Source organism: Hemibagrus wyckioides, linkage group LG12, assembly GCF_019097595.1.
Source record: "Hemibagrus wyckioides isolate EC202008001 linkage group LG12, SWU_Hwy_1.0, whole genome shotgun sequence".
In the NCBI taxonomy this organism is placed as follows: domain Eukaryota; kingdom Metazoa; phylum Chordata; class Actinopteri; order Siluriformes; family Bagridae; genus Hemibagrus; species Hemibagrus wyckioides.
Window position 1 is genome coordinate 5,188,164 of NC_080721.1, and position 17,886 is coordinate 5,206,049.

Genomic DNA, 17,886 nt, shown 5'->3' on the forward strand with positions numbered 1-17,886 from the left:
ACTGCGCTTACGCACCCTAGAGGAAACAGGAAAGCCCAGAGCTGTGGTGAAATAATAAACATGTAGAAAATGTCAGTGTTAGTGCAGCTCGTTTATGCCATTCAGATATACTGAGGTGACCTTATCGCTTGTGATTTAAGTCCAGCAGCTGAGTAAGACTGTATTTAGAATAGAAATCATCAGATTTTTTTTAGCTTTTCTAAATGAAAGACAAACATTGGTGGTCAGTTCACCATCACATCCATATGTGCTTGTTGAACGTCCAATTCAATATTCCAAATTTATTCCCATTTGCTGTTGGGATAAGCTCTACTCATCTAGGAAGGCTTTCCACTAGATGTTGGAGCGTCACTGTGGGGTTTAGTGTTCTTTCAGCTACAAGCGCATTAGTGAGATCAGACACTGATATGGTAAGAGTGAGGAGGTCTGGAGTTCAGTCGGTGTTCCAGTTCGTCCCAGAGGTGTTCAGTGGGGTTGAGTCAGAGTCAGGGCTCAGTGCAGGACACTCTTTAACATCTTTAACATACTTAATAAACCCTGCTTAGTCAAAAACCAAAGCAATTCTTGTGGGTGATTAAAACATTCCCAAAATTTCTCCACATGCCAGGTTTAATTTATTTTGTTCAACAATTAAATTCAACAATTAAACAAGATTGTGCCCCTGAGGTTGTAATACAGTTTCATGTAATACACAATTTCACCAGGGAGCCCGAATTATGCATAAGATTGCACTGTAGGTCAAAGGTTGGGGTATTTATTAGCCTGTAACACAGATTCCCACCCCTGGTCCTGGAGTACACCTTGCCCTGTATATGTTAGTGTTTTACTTGCTTGAACACACCCACTATATCTCAGGAAGGGTTGATGATTAGATGATTAGGTGAATCAGAAACATGGAAAACACAAATTATGTGCAGGACTGAGAGTACTCCAGGACCACGGTTGGATCTGTTGCTGTGTTTCTCATTCCTGGTCCTGAAGTACAGCTTGTGAATTATGGCGTTTTCCCTCTTCTAAATAATTGTTATTTGGTGTCATTTAAAACCACAGTAATGCACAAGATTTGAGAAACAAATAGGTGCTTAATATGTGTGTTTTTAAATCTCAGCTAGCAAACAAGCACAAACATGGCATCATGAGAACAGATGCTGAGGTGGTCGTTGGTCTTGGCCCTGTCCATGGTACTGAAACCTGTACTCATGATCAATGGACTTTACCCCAAGCATAGCTGATCAAACAACATGTGCTTAATGTGTTTCTTTAAATCTCAATGATTTTACATACCAGTCTTTAGTTTTAAATATAATACTATTCGATTTTTAACCATGCCCTGACCCATTTAAGAGTGTATAAATCTTAAATGTATAAGCTTTTCCTCTGTGTTCTCTAGCTTTACTCCCAAAATCCAACAATGCTACTAGGTAAACATATTAAGTTAAGTAAGTGAGAATAACTGTATGTATGTGTGTGTACATGCTGCCCTGCAATGGACTGGAGTCCCATTCATGTTGTATTCCTGCCTTGTGTTCATTGCTCCTGTAATGAACAAGACGATGTTTGAGAATTTATTTATTATACAATTCAGTACAATATTCATAAGGTCAGAATTCAGGTAATAGTCAAACCCAGAGATTTACAGGTAAATCAGGCAAGAGGGAAAATCCAAGAACACTTGTGAATAATGAAAGAGCCAATAACTAATCCCTGGTGAGCAATGTTAGCAAGACTTCACCTAGATTGTTTGTGAATGGTGTGCAAATGTGTGCTGAAGCAGGACATTAACAGGTAGCTGTGTGGAGGAAGCTTTGTTAGTATTCAGACAAGTGCCCTCTACAGGCATGGAGGTGAAGTGATACAACTGAGATATGTATCTTTCTCTTCCAGCCAAAACCAGGTCCAAATGGGCAGAATTGGTTGAAACATACTGTTTCAACATGTCATGACCAAAAATGGGCAAATGCATATGGACTCCTGACCATCACACTCATATTTGCTTTTTGAACATCCTGTTCCATATAATAACCTCCATTTTTCTGGGAAGGCTTTCCCTAAATGTTGGATTGTGTCTGTGGGGATTAGTGATCATTCAGCTACAAGAGCATTAGTGAGTTCAGACACTGATGTTGTAAGAGTGAAGAGGTCTTGGTGTTCCAGTTCATCCTGAAGGTGTTCAGTGGGGTTGAGTCAGAGTCAGGGCTCTGTGCAGAACACACCCTTTCTTCATAAAGCTTGCTTTGTGCACAGGGGCATTGTCATGCTGACCCCATCTGTTTCTGATAAGACTCACAATACTAAGGATGTTACTGTTAATTCATTAGCTACAGAAAGACTATTCTTAACAGATGCACCTAAACAATGTGTCCTTCTTCTCATATTAAAACCTTACTCCATTAAACCAATAACAGAAATGGTGTTCAAAACTACTTTTGATGTCACCCCATTCTTTTACAATCACAAAAATTCATATAGGCCTAAAAATTATGAGTGAGTTCTTTCACTCCAACCTTAACACTTTATGTCTTCATGAAAGGAAATTGTGAAGCTAGAACAAGACAAGAACAAGAACAAGACATCCTGTACAATTGTGCTTTCAATTTTATGGCAAAAGTTTGGGGAAGAACCACAAATGGTTGTGATGGTCAGCTGTCCACAAACTTTTGGTCATATAGAAGTATATGGTAGTATATGACTAGTTTCACCTTATACTAACCAGGATGAACTGATGAGTGAAGAGAGGAACAATCGTGCATGTTGTAGCTCACTGACAGGGATAGATAGACATTTTACATGACTCATGCCTCAAAAATACAAATCCATAAAAATAACCACATGATGGGATGAGCACCTGTTATCCACTCACGACAAAAATGAGCTTCACAAACCTGCTGAGCTGCAACTGAAACCTTTTGTAACAAAGAACACCGTGTAAAGTCAGTCAGTGTCTAAAGGAGCCAAAACCTGGACCCCTGAGCACCTGTGAAAAAATAAAAATATATGGTATCTCTCTATATTTCATACATCTGTCAAATTTGTTATTAGAGGAAGCCAAAGCACTCCTGCCTCAGTGTCTGATCCCAGATCTTTTTAAAATTCATTAGAGTCAGTGAAGGCTTTGTATGTTTGTATGCAACAAATATGAGGTGATTGGACAGGACCAGGACCACATGGTGCAACATGCTGCTCTTTAATAAATATATTTCTTTATTCCTGGATGATAAATGCCTCCTTTCATCCAGTTTAAATTATTAACAAATACCAGGATGAAGTTTCATAAAGTATTTTTGGAAAAGAAAAATGAAGGATCTTCTTCTTCTTCTTCTTCTTCTTCTTCTTCTTCTTCTTCTTCTTATTTTTCTAATTATTATTATTATTATTATTATTATTATTATTATTATTATTATTATTATTATTATTATTATTATTATTATTATTGCATTGTGTTAGATCATTACCCTATAGTTTTCTAGATTTCTGGACAGACTCTAAACTGTGAAAAACATCTTGTAAAAACAAGAACAACAACAAAAAAAATATCTATCTATCTATCTATCTATCTATCTATCTATCTATCTATCTATCTATCTATCTATCTATCTATCTATCTATCTATCTATCCATCCATCCATCCATCCATCCATCCATCCATCCATCCATCCATCCATCCATCTATCTATCTATCTATCTATCTATCTATCTATCTATCTATCTATCTATCTATCTATCTATCTATCTATCTACAAAATATGAAGGCTTAATGTTCATGCTCATTGTTAATTCTAATGGACTGTAAATAAATGCCTTTAGTCTAGACAATATAAGTACCAACTGTAAGGCAAATATATATTCTGTGCCTAAATAAAGTGATGTTTGTTTTCCAAAGAAAATCTCCCCAAACATTCCTCAGCTATAAATTAAATGTGATTACGACAGTTAACTGTTACCTAGAGACCACTCAGATATCACTACATGTTGTTTCTGCTATTAAACGCAAGTTCTTACACTACATTTCCCACAACGCCACGCGCAGCCGCTCAGCCAATCAGCGTGCAGAAGCTGCGCACATAAGAAGAAACGCCGCCTTTCCTCTTCCTCTTACTGTGTGCTGGCGCGCCCAAGGTGAGTGATCTCCATCTTTAACCATCCTTACAATTTCCAGCGTAATTATTCCAGGTTTTGTTTATATTAGGGCAGATTAAGTGATGGGGAGTAATATGCGTTGACGATTTTCAGCGAGTGGATAGGAATTATTCGATATTTTTGCACGTTTCCACGTGTGGGTCAATCATGGCGGTGCCTTGAACTCGTATCAGAAGTTCAGGTTATCAAGTGGAAATTATTTTAGTTTTCGCAGTTCACTCTACTAAAAATCGAGTCTTATGCTAGATGATCATGGATTATATTTAGGCTTGAGGTCAACAGGATTGTGTCTGTTGTTGATCTAATTCTATGGGGCAGTAGGAGGCATGCTGGGAAATATGACCCAGGCCTGGGGCAGCCTGTTAATGAAGAAATGCATAGAATCCATACTTGCATATTCAAAATCATAATGAATAACCAAATTAACTTGCTTTAATATAATGGCACAGAATACTGAAGTGCTTCTGCATGCACTCCTTTTAGTTTCCTTTATTTGTGTCATTTGTTTCTGATCTCTTGGTAAACTTTCATGAAAATGAATACCCAGAGACCTTTTATAGAAACTGTGAAATACTTTCTTTGGATATCCCATCCTTGGAGGTTGGGGTCAGAGTGCAGGGTCAGCCATGATATAGTGCCCCTGGAGCAGTGAGGGTTAAGGGCCTTGCTCAAGGGCCCAGCTTTGGCAACTTGGTGGTGCTGGGGCTTGAACCCTAATCTTCTAGTCAACGACCCAGAGCCTTAATCACTTGAGCCACCTCATGCATGAGTGATTGTGATTACTGAGACAATTTCCATTTACATTGAAGTGTTAGGTAAAGACATGATGTGTTTTTACAATATAGGAGAAATGGCGCTTGTCTGGTTTGTGAGCAATGCATGCTCCTACTTTATCATAATTTTGAGTGAATGGATGTATTCAGGCAAAAATCAGGCCGTGTAGGTATCTCCACTAAGACACAGGACTGGATGCTGGCGTTGATTAGAGCATGCTCCAGAAAGACTCCAGTTATAAATGTACTTAACCTGAATCTGTACAGGATTATTGATCAGTTTTGTGTACTATATGCTGTTCGGCACCGTGTGCATGCTGGATTTGTGGAGGCGTTAAAGAGCCTTGAAGATTCAGTTTGCAGCAATGCTTTGTATCCTAACGCATTCTTGGATTTTGTAAGTTCTCATTTCATGTGTTTCAAAGTGCAGGTTGTGTTGGAAGGAATTGAAGCCTTGCATGCATGTTATAAACAGTCGCGTGAATATATTTGCAGCATGTTGGATTACAGCGTAGAGGTGGATGGTGTTTTCTATTCAAGCGGATGAGGTGTGAATATTAGAACCCCTTGGCTCTTTATCGAAGGCGTTCCTGTTTCCATGTAGCAGGCATCGATCAAAGGGAGCCTAAATAATCACTTTTACCGACGGTCGCTGTGCGGCTTGATCCCGTAGCCGCTTCAGCAACATTAAGGAAAAGGATATTTCATATTAAAATACTGTAGAATTTGTTTTCCAGTTTTGTCGTTTATTCGTCCTCATCTCTAAACAAGCCCTGGTTTATCAGCAGTAAATATCTTGCGTTAGTGTTGGAGGTTTGTGTGCAAATCTAGGGCTTAGTTGAAGAGATTTAACCGCAGGATTGTTTACTTCCTGAACGTTATCTGTTCAGCTAGTTTGTGGTTAAATTGTCTGTATAGTTTGTTTATACTTCATGTTCCTGGTCAACATATTACCATTTGTTGCTAATGTTTGTGTATAATTGTGTTTTCTTGCTGTTGTAGCCCAGTCAGTATGTTCTGAGTGCTTGATTCTATCCCGAAGAAGAAAATGACCACCTCACTGGTAAGCATTGTTCTGATTGTCTTTAAATGCTGTTGTATGGCTGTGATTTACTTACTTGCCCTATCTGAGAGTAAAACTACCGTTATGAGAATTTTTATCCTCAACCCTGAGCCTCAAAAAGCCTTTAATCAAAATGTTTCCTTATTAATGCTTTGTATTTACCCAGAATTTTGTTTCTTTAACAGGTGAACATGATTGGCTGAAAGTCAGATGGTATGATGGTGCATTGGTTTAAAAGGTAATTGCTAGTTTCTTTCCTGAAAACCCCTTTGGCTCTTATCGAAGGCGTTCCTGTTTCCTTGTAGCAGGCAACGATCAAAAGGAAGCCTAAATGATCACTTTTACCGACGGTCGCTGTGCGGCTGTATCCTTAGCCACTTCAGCAACATTAAGGAAAAGGACACTTTTTCCAGTGCCTGTTTACATTAGAGATTTAATCCAGATTGTTTGTAGTCTAAACGCTAAATCTGTGTAAACTGGTTTGTAGTATAAAGTGCAGAGAAACAAAAGCTGTGAAACATGTTGGATTTGGTCCTGGAGTTGGTATTCATCCTAAGTTTTTCTTTACAGATGAGAGCGAGTTAATCTTGCTGAAATCCAGAGACGATCATCCTGATCCTGGAGTCTGACTCAAAAGGTAACTTGAAAATCCTCTCCACTTTTTTTTTTAACCAGAAGCTTTGCTTGACCTGACGGTGATGACCCACTTGCCCTATCTGAGACGAGTTCTGTTATGAAACGATCAAAAATCCTCATTTCCCTGAGTCAGCGTATGAACCAGAATTCGATCCTTGACGTTAATGTAAGCTTCATAGTAATTTCTCTTGTCTCAGGTGGCGAATCCGCTGTCTGATGTTGGGTGGTCCACCCTGATGCAGGTAAGAAGAATACGTGTCAATTTTTTTTGTGGGTTTTGTGATGCACGGTTTCTGAGGATCTTTGCTCTTGGCAGTGGGATAGATTCTCCAACTACGTGCTACAGTAACTGGGGGGAATTAGGCTGCTCAGGCTGTCTGGTGCCTGCTGTAGCTACGCTACGTCCCTACACCTGCCTAACTACGTTATCTCATTTTGTTTTTCTTCTCTAGGATGCCATCTGATGCTTTACTCTAAATCGTATGTTGTGCACGATACCACAGGTATGTACATGCATATAGTATAGTGCTTAAATTTATTTAAAAGTAAGCTGATCAAGGATGACTCCTTTTTTAATTTGTGACTGCTGGATGAAACTTGCGGATATGGGACTGAGATCAGCTGCTATTATGTTTGTGCTCAAGTTCTTCCTAGGTATTATGCAGTATTCCTGAGATTTGTTGTCCTCTTCACTTGCACAGGAACGACTGGATGAAATGCTGCCGGATCCAGAACTGAGCAACTGTGGAAGGAGAGTGATGCAAGACCTGTGAAAGTCTCACAAACCACCTACTGGTTACATAAATTTACTCTCAGGTTCATAGAAAGCTAGAGATGCAATTTGAGCTTCTAGTGCCTGTGTAACCCAATTTTAACCAATAAAACTTCATAAAATTAAGTGCTCTACTCTCTTCTTGAATTAATAATATTGTCTCTTATTAAATGTGTAGGGTTGAACTACAAGGTGTCCCCAAAGCCTTCTATATGCTTCATGTGCCTGTTTGTGAATGTCCTCTTTTATTTATGGTCTTTAACCAGTGTGTTTATCCAGAGTGAGAGAAAGTGCTTTGAGTTTCAAGTTTGTGCTTGAGGTTTTTATTCAATAAAATTCTTATACATTTGTCCACACTTACCCAGAGATGAAGTGTATGCAGTTGTAATATACCTTCAATACTATACATTAATACAAAAGGTTACACACATACAGTATAATGCTGTTCAGATACAGAGTCTGATATCTGAGTAATACCTGATAGTGGCTCATGTCAAAGACTAAGAATACTGGTAGTCTAATCTCTGGAGGAAATGTTTGAAAGAAACCTAATCTATATACACACTGCAGTTCTGGTTGGATGCTAACTGCATGTCATTAGCTCTGTACTTGTACTTTGCAGCATGATTAAATTGAATCTAATTAAGAAAAGCACACCGATAACACTAAGGTGCTTAAGGGCTAATTTAAGTACTTCAGGAAGAGGAAGATCTTTAAATGCCAAAAAGAGCTGCTTCCTGCAGGCATTTGGACTCAACACAGATTTGTTCATCTTGCAGATCCCTTAGGAGGCCATAAAGACAGATTATTCAATCCATACTCTTCACACTGCACTTTTACAATTATATTTCTCACACCTGCATTGCTCATTCTTTACTGTTTCACATGTTATTAATTTATTTATTTAGACATCTACCAAGCAGATGCCAGAACATTGAAGAGTTTTAATTGTATGCATTTGTGTATGTATGTAGTCTCTAGTTGGTAAATAACTGAGACATTCAGTTTGTAAGCACAGAATGTTAAAGATGCTTAGGCATTTTTATTTACTCTTTGTGCTCTGAAGATTACAGTGACCTCATGGCTTGCTGTAATACTCTTATTTGCTCACGTTTCACAATTTTATACACTGAAAAGTCATCATTAGAGAAACCATTCACATGTGAAAGTAGGAGTGAAGCTGTGTTCAGACATACAGTGATTTTATCTCAGCATGTCTCCGGTCGCTGTACTATAAAGTGGCTAGTAGGTGCTCTTACTACTGGTTGCTACAGTAATAATGTTTTACCAGTAGGTGGCGCTACTAGAATTCCAATTGACAACATCAGTTTTCTTGCCACTAAAATGAAATTTGGTGAGATTTGTGTCACCATTTCAGCAGTGTTTATATGTGAGACGAAGGAGAAGCAGTGTGTGCCGTTTGTCCTGGATCACATTGTGCTTCACTCCCATCAGTAGAGTCGCTCTGTATTTGCATACAGTTGGACTTTATTGCATCGCCGGACACACTAACAGTCACTGTAGCTCATGTCGCAGGAAGTCAACCAGATCTCTTTTAGAAAATGGGTCGAACGAGGATTGTGATATGCAGAGAAAAATAATTTCGAGATTGAGAGTCCGTGTCACTTCTTTTACTGGGTTTCATTACAATGATAAAATACCCTTTTAAACCAACATAACATGGTTAAACGTATAAATTATGCACTTGACCGTTGTATATTTTGCACACTACCATTTTTTTTGGTACCAGGTAAAGTTGCAGAGGCCACGCGAGGCAAACACAACAAACCTGAATTCGCTTGTTCGGACAAAAAGATATTACACTTAATATTATTATTACACTTGTGCCGCTGAAAAGAAAAACAAACAAAAAACATGCATTTGCAGTAACCAACAGATTCTTGACCGGGAAAAGGATTAATGAAAAATATACATCTCCAATAAAACGGGCTATTAAAAAAAAAAAAAAAAAGTCAGAGCCAATTATTGTGTGTTTTTCTTCTTTTGGAAAATACTTCAGTCCTGCACAGAAGACAAGAAAGAGACATACTGAGATGTTTGTTAAAGAACAGCAAATGTTACGGTATTATCAGACAGTTCAATTATACAGACCTGCCGACCCCAACAGGTCGTGTGATGCACCGCAAGAGTTTTAATTTTTTTTTATTGGCAGTAAATGATATTTCCTGGTCCGGGTTATGTATAATACTAATTTGTGTTTATTTAGAGAGCTAGAAATGTAGAGGGCTAGAGCTATTAAACGTGGCAAGTGTTTCAGGAGCAGGTGGAAATGAGCATTCCCACATACAACTCCTAGAAGAATCCTAAAGTTTGAAGATCGTGTAAATTGAGACAGTGTGTGTTGAATACAGTAATCCCCCGTTTATTGCGGCGGTTACATTTTTTATTGTTTAAGCCATAAATGACCCTCCCGCACTCTTTAAACACACACAAAACATTTGCAAGCATATAGCGAGTAAATTCGTAGAAATATCACATTTATAGTGAGTACTGTATGTATCTACACTATGTTGCCAAAAGTATTCGCTCACCTGCCTTGACTCGCATATGAACTTAAGTGACATCCCATTCTTAATCCATAGGGTTCAATATGACATCGGTCCACCCTTTGCAGCTATAACAGCTTCAACTCTTCTGGGAAGACTGTCCACAAGGTTTAGGAGTGTGTTTATGGGAATTTTTGACCATTCTTCCAGAAGCACATTTGTGAGGTCACACACTGATGTTGGACGAGAAGGCCTGGCTCTCAGTCTCCGCTCTAATTCATCCCAAAGGTGTTCTGTCGGGTTGAGGTCAGGACTCTGTGCAGGCCAGTCAAGTTCCTCCACACCAGACTCTGTCATCCATGTCTTTATGGACCTTGCTTTGTGCACTGGTGCACAGTCATGTTGGAAGAGGAAGGGGCCAGCTCCAAACTGTTCCCACAAAGTTGGGAGCATGGAATTGTCCAAAATGTCTTGGTATGCTGAAGCATTCAGAGTTCCTTTCACTGGAACTAAGGGGCCAAGCCCAGCTCCTGAAAAACAACCCCACACCATAATCCCCCCTCCACCAAACTTTACACTTGGCACAATGCAGTCAGACAAGTACCGTTCTCCTGGCAACCGCCAAACCCAGACTCGTCCATCAGATTGCCAGATGGAGAAGCGCGATTCGTCACTCCAGAGAACGCGTCTCCACTGCTCTAGAGTCCAGTGGCGGCGTGCTTTACACCACTGCATCCGACGCTTTGCATTGCACTTGGTGATGTATGGCTTGGATGCAGCTGCTCGGCCATGGAAACCCATTCCATGAAGCTCTCTGCGCACTGTTCTTGAGCTAATCTGAAGGCCACATGAAGTTTGGAGGTCTGTAGCGATTGACTCTGCAGAAAGTTGGCGACCTCTTCGCACTATGCGCCTCAGCATCCGCTGACCCCGCTCCGTCAGTTTACGTGGCCTACCACTTCGTGGCTGAGTTTCTGTCGTTCCCAAACACTTCCACGTTCTTATAATACAGCTGACAGTTGACTGTGGAATATTTAGGAGCGAGGAAATTTCACGACTGGATTTGTTGCACAGATGGCATCCTATCACAGTTCCACGCTGGAATTCACTGAGCTCCTGAGAGCGACCCATTCTTTCACAAATGTTTGTAAAAACAGTCTGCATGCCTAGGTGCTTGATTTTATACACCTGTGGCCATGGAAGTGATTGGAACACCTGATTCTGATTATTTGGATGGGTGAGCGAATACTTTTGGCAATATAGTGTATGTTCCTTGCCAGAAATCTTAGAAGGTGCAGAGCGTTTGGGCGACATAATAGGGCTTGCAGAAAAATCGTAAAAATACAGCGTACACAGAACAAAACCAAACACTCTGGACGATGACGTGAAAAACTGGGATGCTGAAGAATTCTGCTTCCCTTTCCCAGAACCCAATCACAACTGTGAGTAAATGAATGGGGCATTCCGATTGGCCAGTCTCGTTCCTCCAGACGTACTGTATTTTGATTTTCAGCATCCCCGCACCGCGCTGTCCTAAACAACGCTACACTGTACAGTATTTGATATATTATTAACATTTTAATTAATATTTATATTTTGTAATTAATAATTATATTTTTATCAATAAATTACCTTATTTCAACATAAAAACAATTCACTATAAGGTTTGCAGATACCACGATATACCGGGAAAATTAGTTATGCTCCAAATAAAAATCCATGATATATCCCGGGACCGTGATTAAATGAAGTGCGATATAGAGGGGGATTACTGTATCTTGGTCCTTCTACTAATTAAATGATATGATTTCTACATATTTCTTAACCATTTTTGGCTCAAATTTAGCTACAAAATCTCTACACATCTTTACTGATAGGAGTTTAAAAGAAGAATCCCATATCTGTAATTCTGCCAATTCAATAGTTTTCCACAAAAAACTGCATCACAAGTTTTGGGGGGCAAAAAAAAAGGTGTAAAAATTTTGGCTGCAACAATAATAATAAAAACCCGTGGAGGGACTGTAAAACCCGTAGCAGTGTGGTGCAATGTTAAAATGTGTAGCTCCATGGGTGTGAAGGTTGGCAGGTCTGCTTTCAACCTAGTCTATTCGTGAACTGTTAAAAACCATGCAGACGTACTGTTTCGGGATTGGATCAGTCGTTGGAGATGGAGGGCAGTTTCAACTCTGCGATCTCCAAATCTGGAGAACTGCTGCCACTGCGATCGCTGTACACGTCTCTGTAGAGAGAGAGAGAGAGAGAGAGAGAGATTCAAAAATAAAATCTATGCTAAATAAAACATTTGCTATTAGTAAAGTGAGTGTGATGGTTGGTCTGTGTACCGTGGTGAGAGACGGCAACCTTTCTGTAGGTACCCGTGTAGTTTTCCAGCTGCGGCCAGCAGCAGACCGAAGTAAGGTGGAGATGGCTTTATCGGCCGGGACGTGAACTCAGGATGGTACTGTACACCCACGAAATACGGATGATCTGAGATATCAAGGGAGAAATGTTTGATTCAACTCAAAGCTCAGAGAAGACCAGCTTACATTCATAACTTTACTGTGAAAGACTTTTTTGTTTGTTTGTTTGTTTGGGATGGACATTTCTGTCAGAATTGCTGTATTTATGCATTTTCAGCTACATTTAGAAATAAAAACATTTTTAGTTCACATTTTGAAATAATCATACGTTTCATGGATTCACGTAGGGTGAATAATAGAAATGCAAAACTGATAAAAAGAAAACTTTTTCAGATCATTTGTTGTTCATTAGCTTAATGTCACACTGCAAATAGGAGAGAAATCCAAGCTTTAATTTGAAGTTTTCTATTTTGCAAAACCATGTGCACCATGTGCCACTCCAGCATTCAGCTTTGTGCAAGCTCCCTTTGCTAAGGGAACGGCACCAAGTCTTCTCCTATAACACAGAATCCAGATCCTTCAGCGTCCTGAGTTACGTCTCGGAGACTCTCCATTCAGCTTCAGGGGACTGAGATGGCTGCATAAAGTGCTGTGGTCATTAAACCATTTAGTGTAGATTTGGAGACGTGTTTTGGATTATGAGGTTTTTGCTGGAAGACAAAAACCATGAGACGATTGTAGCTTGACAGAGACGCAGACATTCAAAGTCATTTAAAATCTCCTGGGACGTCATGGAGTGTATAATGGAGGACACACACATGCCCACAGATCTACATGATTAATGGTGTACGCATTTAAGAGGCACAATTTCTTTCCTGCATAGCAAGCAGGTTTTCCGCCAAATCCATTTATGAGTGCTTGTTGCACAAAAGCTTGATTTTTGTCTCCATCCCCTTCTCACAGACGAGTTCCTGAGCACTCTGGTGAGCGTACAGTAAAACACAAATAATAATCAGTTCTAGGGGTGCCAATAATTGTGTTGTGGTTTTCAGGGGGAACATTACCTCTAAATGGAGTTCAATTAAATTTTATACAATAATAAATTACAACAAACTCCACTTCCACACGGTGCCAGTAATTCTGGAGCTGACTAGTTATAATTCTCATACTGAATTATTAGCACTCTACTATTTTTTCAAAAAACCAAACCTCTCTAGTCCCAGTGGCCCAACTTTATCTTTTGAGAGTGAAATGAATCTGCAGCGACACTGATGTATATAAAATGCTTTGCAAGACAGGAAATGCTCGAGTTCTACCAGGTGGTGTTGTTTACACACGGAGGAAACAAAACAGACATGACTTCCTGCAACAGCTTACTCACCATCCAGCTCTATAACCTCCATCCTCTCTCCCTCCACGTCCTGGCCAACAAAGCGGAAGCCTTTCTCCTCGAAGTACTGCTTCAGCTCTGGATTGACCTGCAGAGGCAAACGCTGCACTTCAGTAAACGTTCACTTCAACACAACACAACACAACAACAACAACAACACACAACACTATTTACATGCACTCACTAAAGCCTGTTTTCCACTGTGTGATCTCAGCAGGCTTAAGATTAAGAAATAATTATTTAAAAGTAACCCAATACTACTACTACTACTACTACTAATAATAATAATAACAATAATAACAGCAATAATAATAATAATAATAATAAAAAATGTAATTAATATATACAATTTATATATTCATTTATAATAATATATTATATATAATAATAATAATAATAATAATAATAATAACAACAGCAGCAATAATAATGATAATAATAATAATAATAATAATAATAATAATAATAATAAATGTAATTAATATATGCAATTTATATATTCATTTATTTGTATTAATTTAAATTCTGTATTAACAATGCTGGAAGAAATTTGGGATCTCGCTTCAACTTTGTGGGCCAATAATAATTACAGCGATAATAATAATATTAATAATAATAATAATAATAATAAATGTAATTAATATATGCAATTTATATATTCATTCATTTTTTTATTAATTTAACTTCTGTATTAACAATGCTGGAAAAAATTTTAGGATCTCACTTCAACTTTGTGGGCCAATAATAATAACAGCAGCAATAATAATGATAATAATAATAATAATAATAACAATAATAATAATAAATGTAATTAATATATGCAATTTATATATTCATTTATATGTATTAATTTAAATTCTGTATTAACAATGCTGGAAGAAATTTGGGATATCTCACTTCAACTTTTTGGCCAATAATAATAACAGCAGTGCTAATAATAATAATAATAATAATAATAATAATAAATGTAATTAATATATGCAATTTATATATTCATTTATTTTTATTAATTTAAATTCTATATTATCAATGCTGTAAGAAATTTGGGATATCTCACTTCAACTTTGTGGGCCGATAACAACAGCAGCGATAATAATAATAATAATAAATATATGTATTTAACATGCAACATATTTATTTATTTTTATTCATTTAAATTCTGCATTAACAACACTGAAAGAAATTAGTCTCTTCCACCATTCCTTCCCTGTGTCTGTGACGCCTACATTCCTCAGAGGAATGGAGAACAAAAAACTTCTCCAGAAATGTAGTGAGGTCAGACAGTTTTGTAATAAAAAAGCCTCTTGTGCGCCATTATAATCAAGAGTAGGTTGTTTTCTACAAGCTATTCTGCATCAGTCTGCATTTGATTCCCCTATTAAACCTGCTTGTAAGGGAAGCTTGTAAGCACCAGATTAATATCTGCTATAAAACGGGTTAAAATGTAGGGGACATACTTCAAAACGATGTCTGTGCCTTTCTTCAACGTAGTCTGCATCTCCATAAAGCTTTTCTGTAAAAAGGCAATAGTTTAAATAGACCGAATATAAGAATATCTGCTGCTTTAACTGACGAAAAGATCTGGGTTCTTACTCAATATGCTGTTCGGGTTCTTGAAAATGGTCCGTCGCTTTCCTAGCCTCATTGTGCCGCCCATCTGTCCCGGATTGTGCTCAGGCATATCGATCACCTACAGCACAGGATCCCATACGTTTATACTCCGTTTCTTACATCTAATCCATTCTCCTTGGTCAATCCAAACAACATTTTCTTAATCCTTATAAACTCACCACAGGGTGTTTTGATTCAGGGTCAAACTCAGTGGAGTTAGCATCTGTCAAACCAAAGTAAAGAGGATTAGCTCAACATTTTCTCCAGTGGAATGAGGTGGCATGGATTGAGAATGAAAAGAGCAGTAAAACATACCTTCCCAGCCCAGCGTATTGCGGGCGAATTCACAAACTGCCAGCTGCATTCCCAAACACACACCTAAAAGCACCAAAGCACAGATTAGTCGCTCATTAAACAGACTTAATAAATGAAATTCTCCCTAAATACATTTTGCTCTTACCTAAAAAGGGTTTCTTCTGTTTACGAGCCCAGCTGATGGCATGAATCTTGCCTTCAGTCCCTCGGACTCCAAAACCTCCCGGGACCAAAATACCACTGCAAGCAAATTAGTTAATATCAGTTAATATACCTAATTAAATATGAATACTGGGTAATGTATTAATATAATATAAGAATATTACAGATACGATAAATTGTTCCATGTGCAATAACTTTAAATCATTATTGTCGGACATCTTTCTGCCTTCTGTTTCACTGCTGCTACATATTTTAAAACAGTGTATTTCAATGAGATTAGAAATTCATCAGAACCTATACCTTTAACGTACTATGTATATTGACTTTAAATTCTTATATTTAACTTAACTCTTAATTTTACTTAGACTGTACTGTGAGCAACTACAACTCATTTTCCTGAAAGTACTCTGATTCTCAAAAAGGGCCAGATTAGACCCCGTCAAAACCCCCGAGGACCAGGTACCAAACTATTATTTTGTATTATTTATCGATTATTAACATTTATAATATGAAAACAAATTGGACCACAATATATTCGAGTTGAAATTAAATTCTGAAATTAATTCAGACAGAATTAAGAGCATTTAACTTCAAAATCAAGTGAATGTGTGTAGGAATTTCTCTTCTTTTTAAGAGGCCAAAAGTAATTGGACAAACTGAGAATCTGAGAAGACTTATGACAGTGTTCCGACTGCTAATGTTTTATTTATAAGATCAATATGCAGCTTGTTACCAAGTTATTTGCCATATATAATATATAATTTTTTTTTAAACATCGTATTTGGCTCCCTTCTCGGCCATGTCAATCTAATGAAAGAGATTTAATCTCAGATTTTATTCTGATTAAATAAGGCTTACTAATTCCATTTTTGAATACTATATAAGTATAATTGGTAACACTTATGTAAGGACTCTTAAAAATACACTCTTACGCTTAGTTTCATTTCAGTTTTTCTGTTGTCATATCTTGCATATTGAATTTATTTTACATAATTGCTTGTTTTTTATTATTATTATGCCAATATTAAATTTCTTAATTACTGTAATTTGCTAAGTGAAAAAGTATTCTTGTTTCCAGCTCTTTTGGAAATTGCCCTTCTCACTGTTAACTTTCTGTCTCTAGCGGTGATTAAAAATCCGGTAGTAAATTAATTTAATAACAAAAAAATAAAAGGCTCATGTTATCACAACCAATGAACTGCAACCAGTCACACATTCAAAGAGAGAAGCTGTGGTCACTAAACGTCTGCCCGTGAGCTGCATTTGGCCCGGGGACCAGACTATAGACACCCATCAGCATGAGCAATACAGAAATTTCTGCAGCCATTTCATTTGAAGGCTAAGGAAATGTGGCAGGAACAGCATCAGTGCATGGATTTTAATCAGTCTTGAGTCAGCATGCTGTGATTTGATCCCAACCACAAATTCCTCATTGTTATAGATTATGCCCAAGCTGATCACTTACTCTGCACTGCACAGCTTCTGCCAAGCTTCATGGTATTTCACAGGCTCTTCCTGCAGGGTAGCAGGCTCCAGATCAGCAGAATCGATATACTGGCAAGGGAGGAAAAAAAACAAAGACAAAAGCAAGAGGTTAGAGAACAGACTGTATTCAGCGGTTTTGCCTATTTCTACACATCTGAGTAGCAGTTCATACTGATGATCAGTCCAGACAGCACACACTTACTTTAACCTCTAGTTTATGGCTGATAGCGAGAGCTGAGTGCTCCAAGGCTTTAATAACTGAAGCGTACGAGTCAGAGAACTTCGTGTACTTCCCAACCAGGGCAATGGAACAATGCTCCAACAGTCTGTCTGACCTGAGACACAAACAATTAAGAACCCCATATAAAGAAATGTGTCACGAAGAAAATGCAAGAATGCAGGACTACTGGAAAAACCCAATATGGAAAAGCCAAAAGTAAAGACGGAGACACAAGAGGCATACAATTATGTTCCTAATACTAAAATAAATTGTAGTGATTACCAAAATTGCTTAAAAAATTGCACGTAATACTCCTATTAATATACCAGATCACTCTTGCATATACACTTTCGCACACACCTGTCGGACATCTCTTTCCATTTAGCGAGCATCCTCCTGGGCCTGCCCTCGATGGGCAGATCGAGCCTTCGGCAGAAGTAGTTCACGACGCCTTG

The 17,886-nt window shown here is 38.1% G+C and overlaps 1 protein-coding gene, 1 long non-coding RNA gene and 4 other non-coding genes across 8 annotated transcripts in view; 5 read left to right on the forward strand and 1 right to left on the reverse strand.

The window, feature by feature from the left end:
- The first annotated feature begins 4,071 nt into the window (after positions 1-4,071).
- Positions 4,072-7,507, forward strand: LOC131362673 (uncharacterized). Its single transcript, XR_009206229.1, has 7 exons — positions 4,072-4,116; positions 5,913-5,973; positions 6,159-6,211; positions 6,544-6,610; positions 6,807-6,851; positions 7,062-7,112; positions 7,311-7,507. It is a non-coding gene; the product is annotated as an uncharacterized LOC131362673 (long non-coding RNA).
- LOC131362991 (small nucleolar RNA SNORA16B/SNORA16A family) lies at positions 5,477-5,615 on the forward strand. Its single transcript, XR_009206262.1, has one exon. It is a non-coding gene; the product is annotated as a small nucleolar RNA SNORA16B/SNORA16A family (small nucleolar RNA).
- Positions 6,242-6,379, forward strand: LOC131363003 (small nucleolar RNA SNORA16B/SNORA16A family). The gene has a single exon (XR_009206273.1). It is a non-coding gene; the product is annotated as a small nucleolar RNA SNORA16B/SNORA16A family (small nucleolar RNA).
- LOC131363001 (small nucleolar RNA SNORD103/SNORD85) lies at positions 6,662-6,743 on the forward strand. The gene has a single exon (XR_009206272.1). It is a non-coding gene; the product is annotated as a small nucleolar RNA SNORD103/SNORD85 (small nucleolar RNA).
- Positions 7,159-7,232, forward strand: LOC131362998 (small nucleolar RNA SNORD99). Its single transcript, XR_009206269.1, has one exon. It is a non-coding gene; the product is annotated as a small nucleolar RNA SNORD99 (small nucleolar RNA).
- A 1,490-nt stretch (positions 7,508-8,997) lies between the features above and the next one.
- ctps1a (CTP synthase 1a) overlaps positions 8,998-17,886 on the reverse strand; it is a 16,885-nt gene continuing 7,996 nt past the window's right edge. For 2 of the 3 annotated variants that reach the window (XM_058404857.1, XM_058404856.1), the window contains exons 8-19: positions 17,792-17,886; positions 17,414-17,546; positions 17,192-17,280; positions 15,710-15,804; positions 15,565-15,627; positions 15,429-15,472; positions 15,232-15,328; positions 15,096-15,151; positions 13,630-13,726; positions 12,231-12,375; positions 12,028-12,127; positions 8,998-9,403 (exon numbers count right to left, since the gene is read on the reverse strand). The exon at positions 17,792-17,886 is cut by the window's right edge and continues 57 nt beyond it. In XM_058404857.1, coding sequence (XP_058260840.1) covers positions 12,043-12,127; positions 12,231-12,375; positions 13,630-13,726; positions 15,096-15,151; positions 15,232-15,328; positions 15,429-15,472; positions 15,565-15,627; positions 15,710-15,804; positions 17,192-17,280; positions 17,414-17,546; positions 17,792-17,886 — 999 coding nt within the window. In that variant the 3' untranslated portion in view covers positions 8,998-9,403; positions 12,028-12,042. Of the gene's footprint in view, positions 9,404-12,027; positions 12,128-12,230; positions 12,376-12,397; positions 12,959-13,629; positions 13,727-15,095; positions 15,152-15,231; positions 15,329-15,428; positions 15,473-15,564; positions 15,628-15,709; positions 15,805-17,191; positions 17,281-17,413; positions 17,547-17,791 lie in introns of those variants that run through there. The other variant, XM_058404858.1, reaches the window with a different exon arrangement.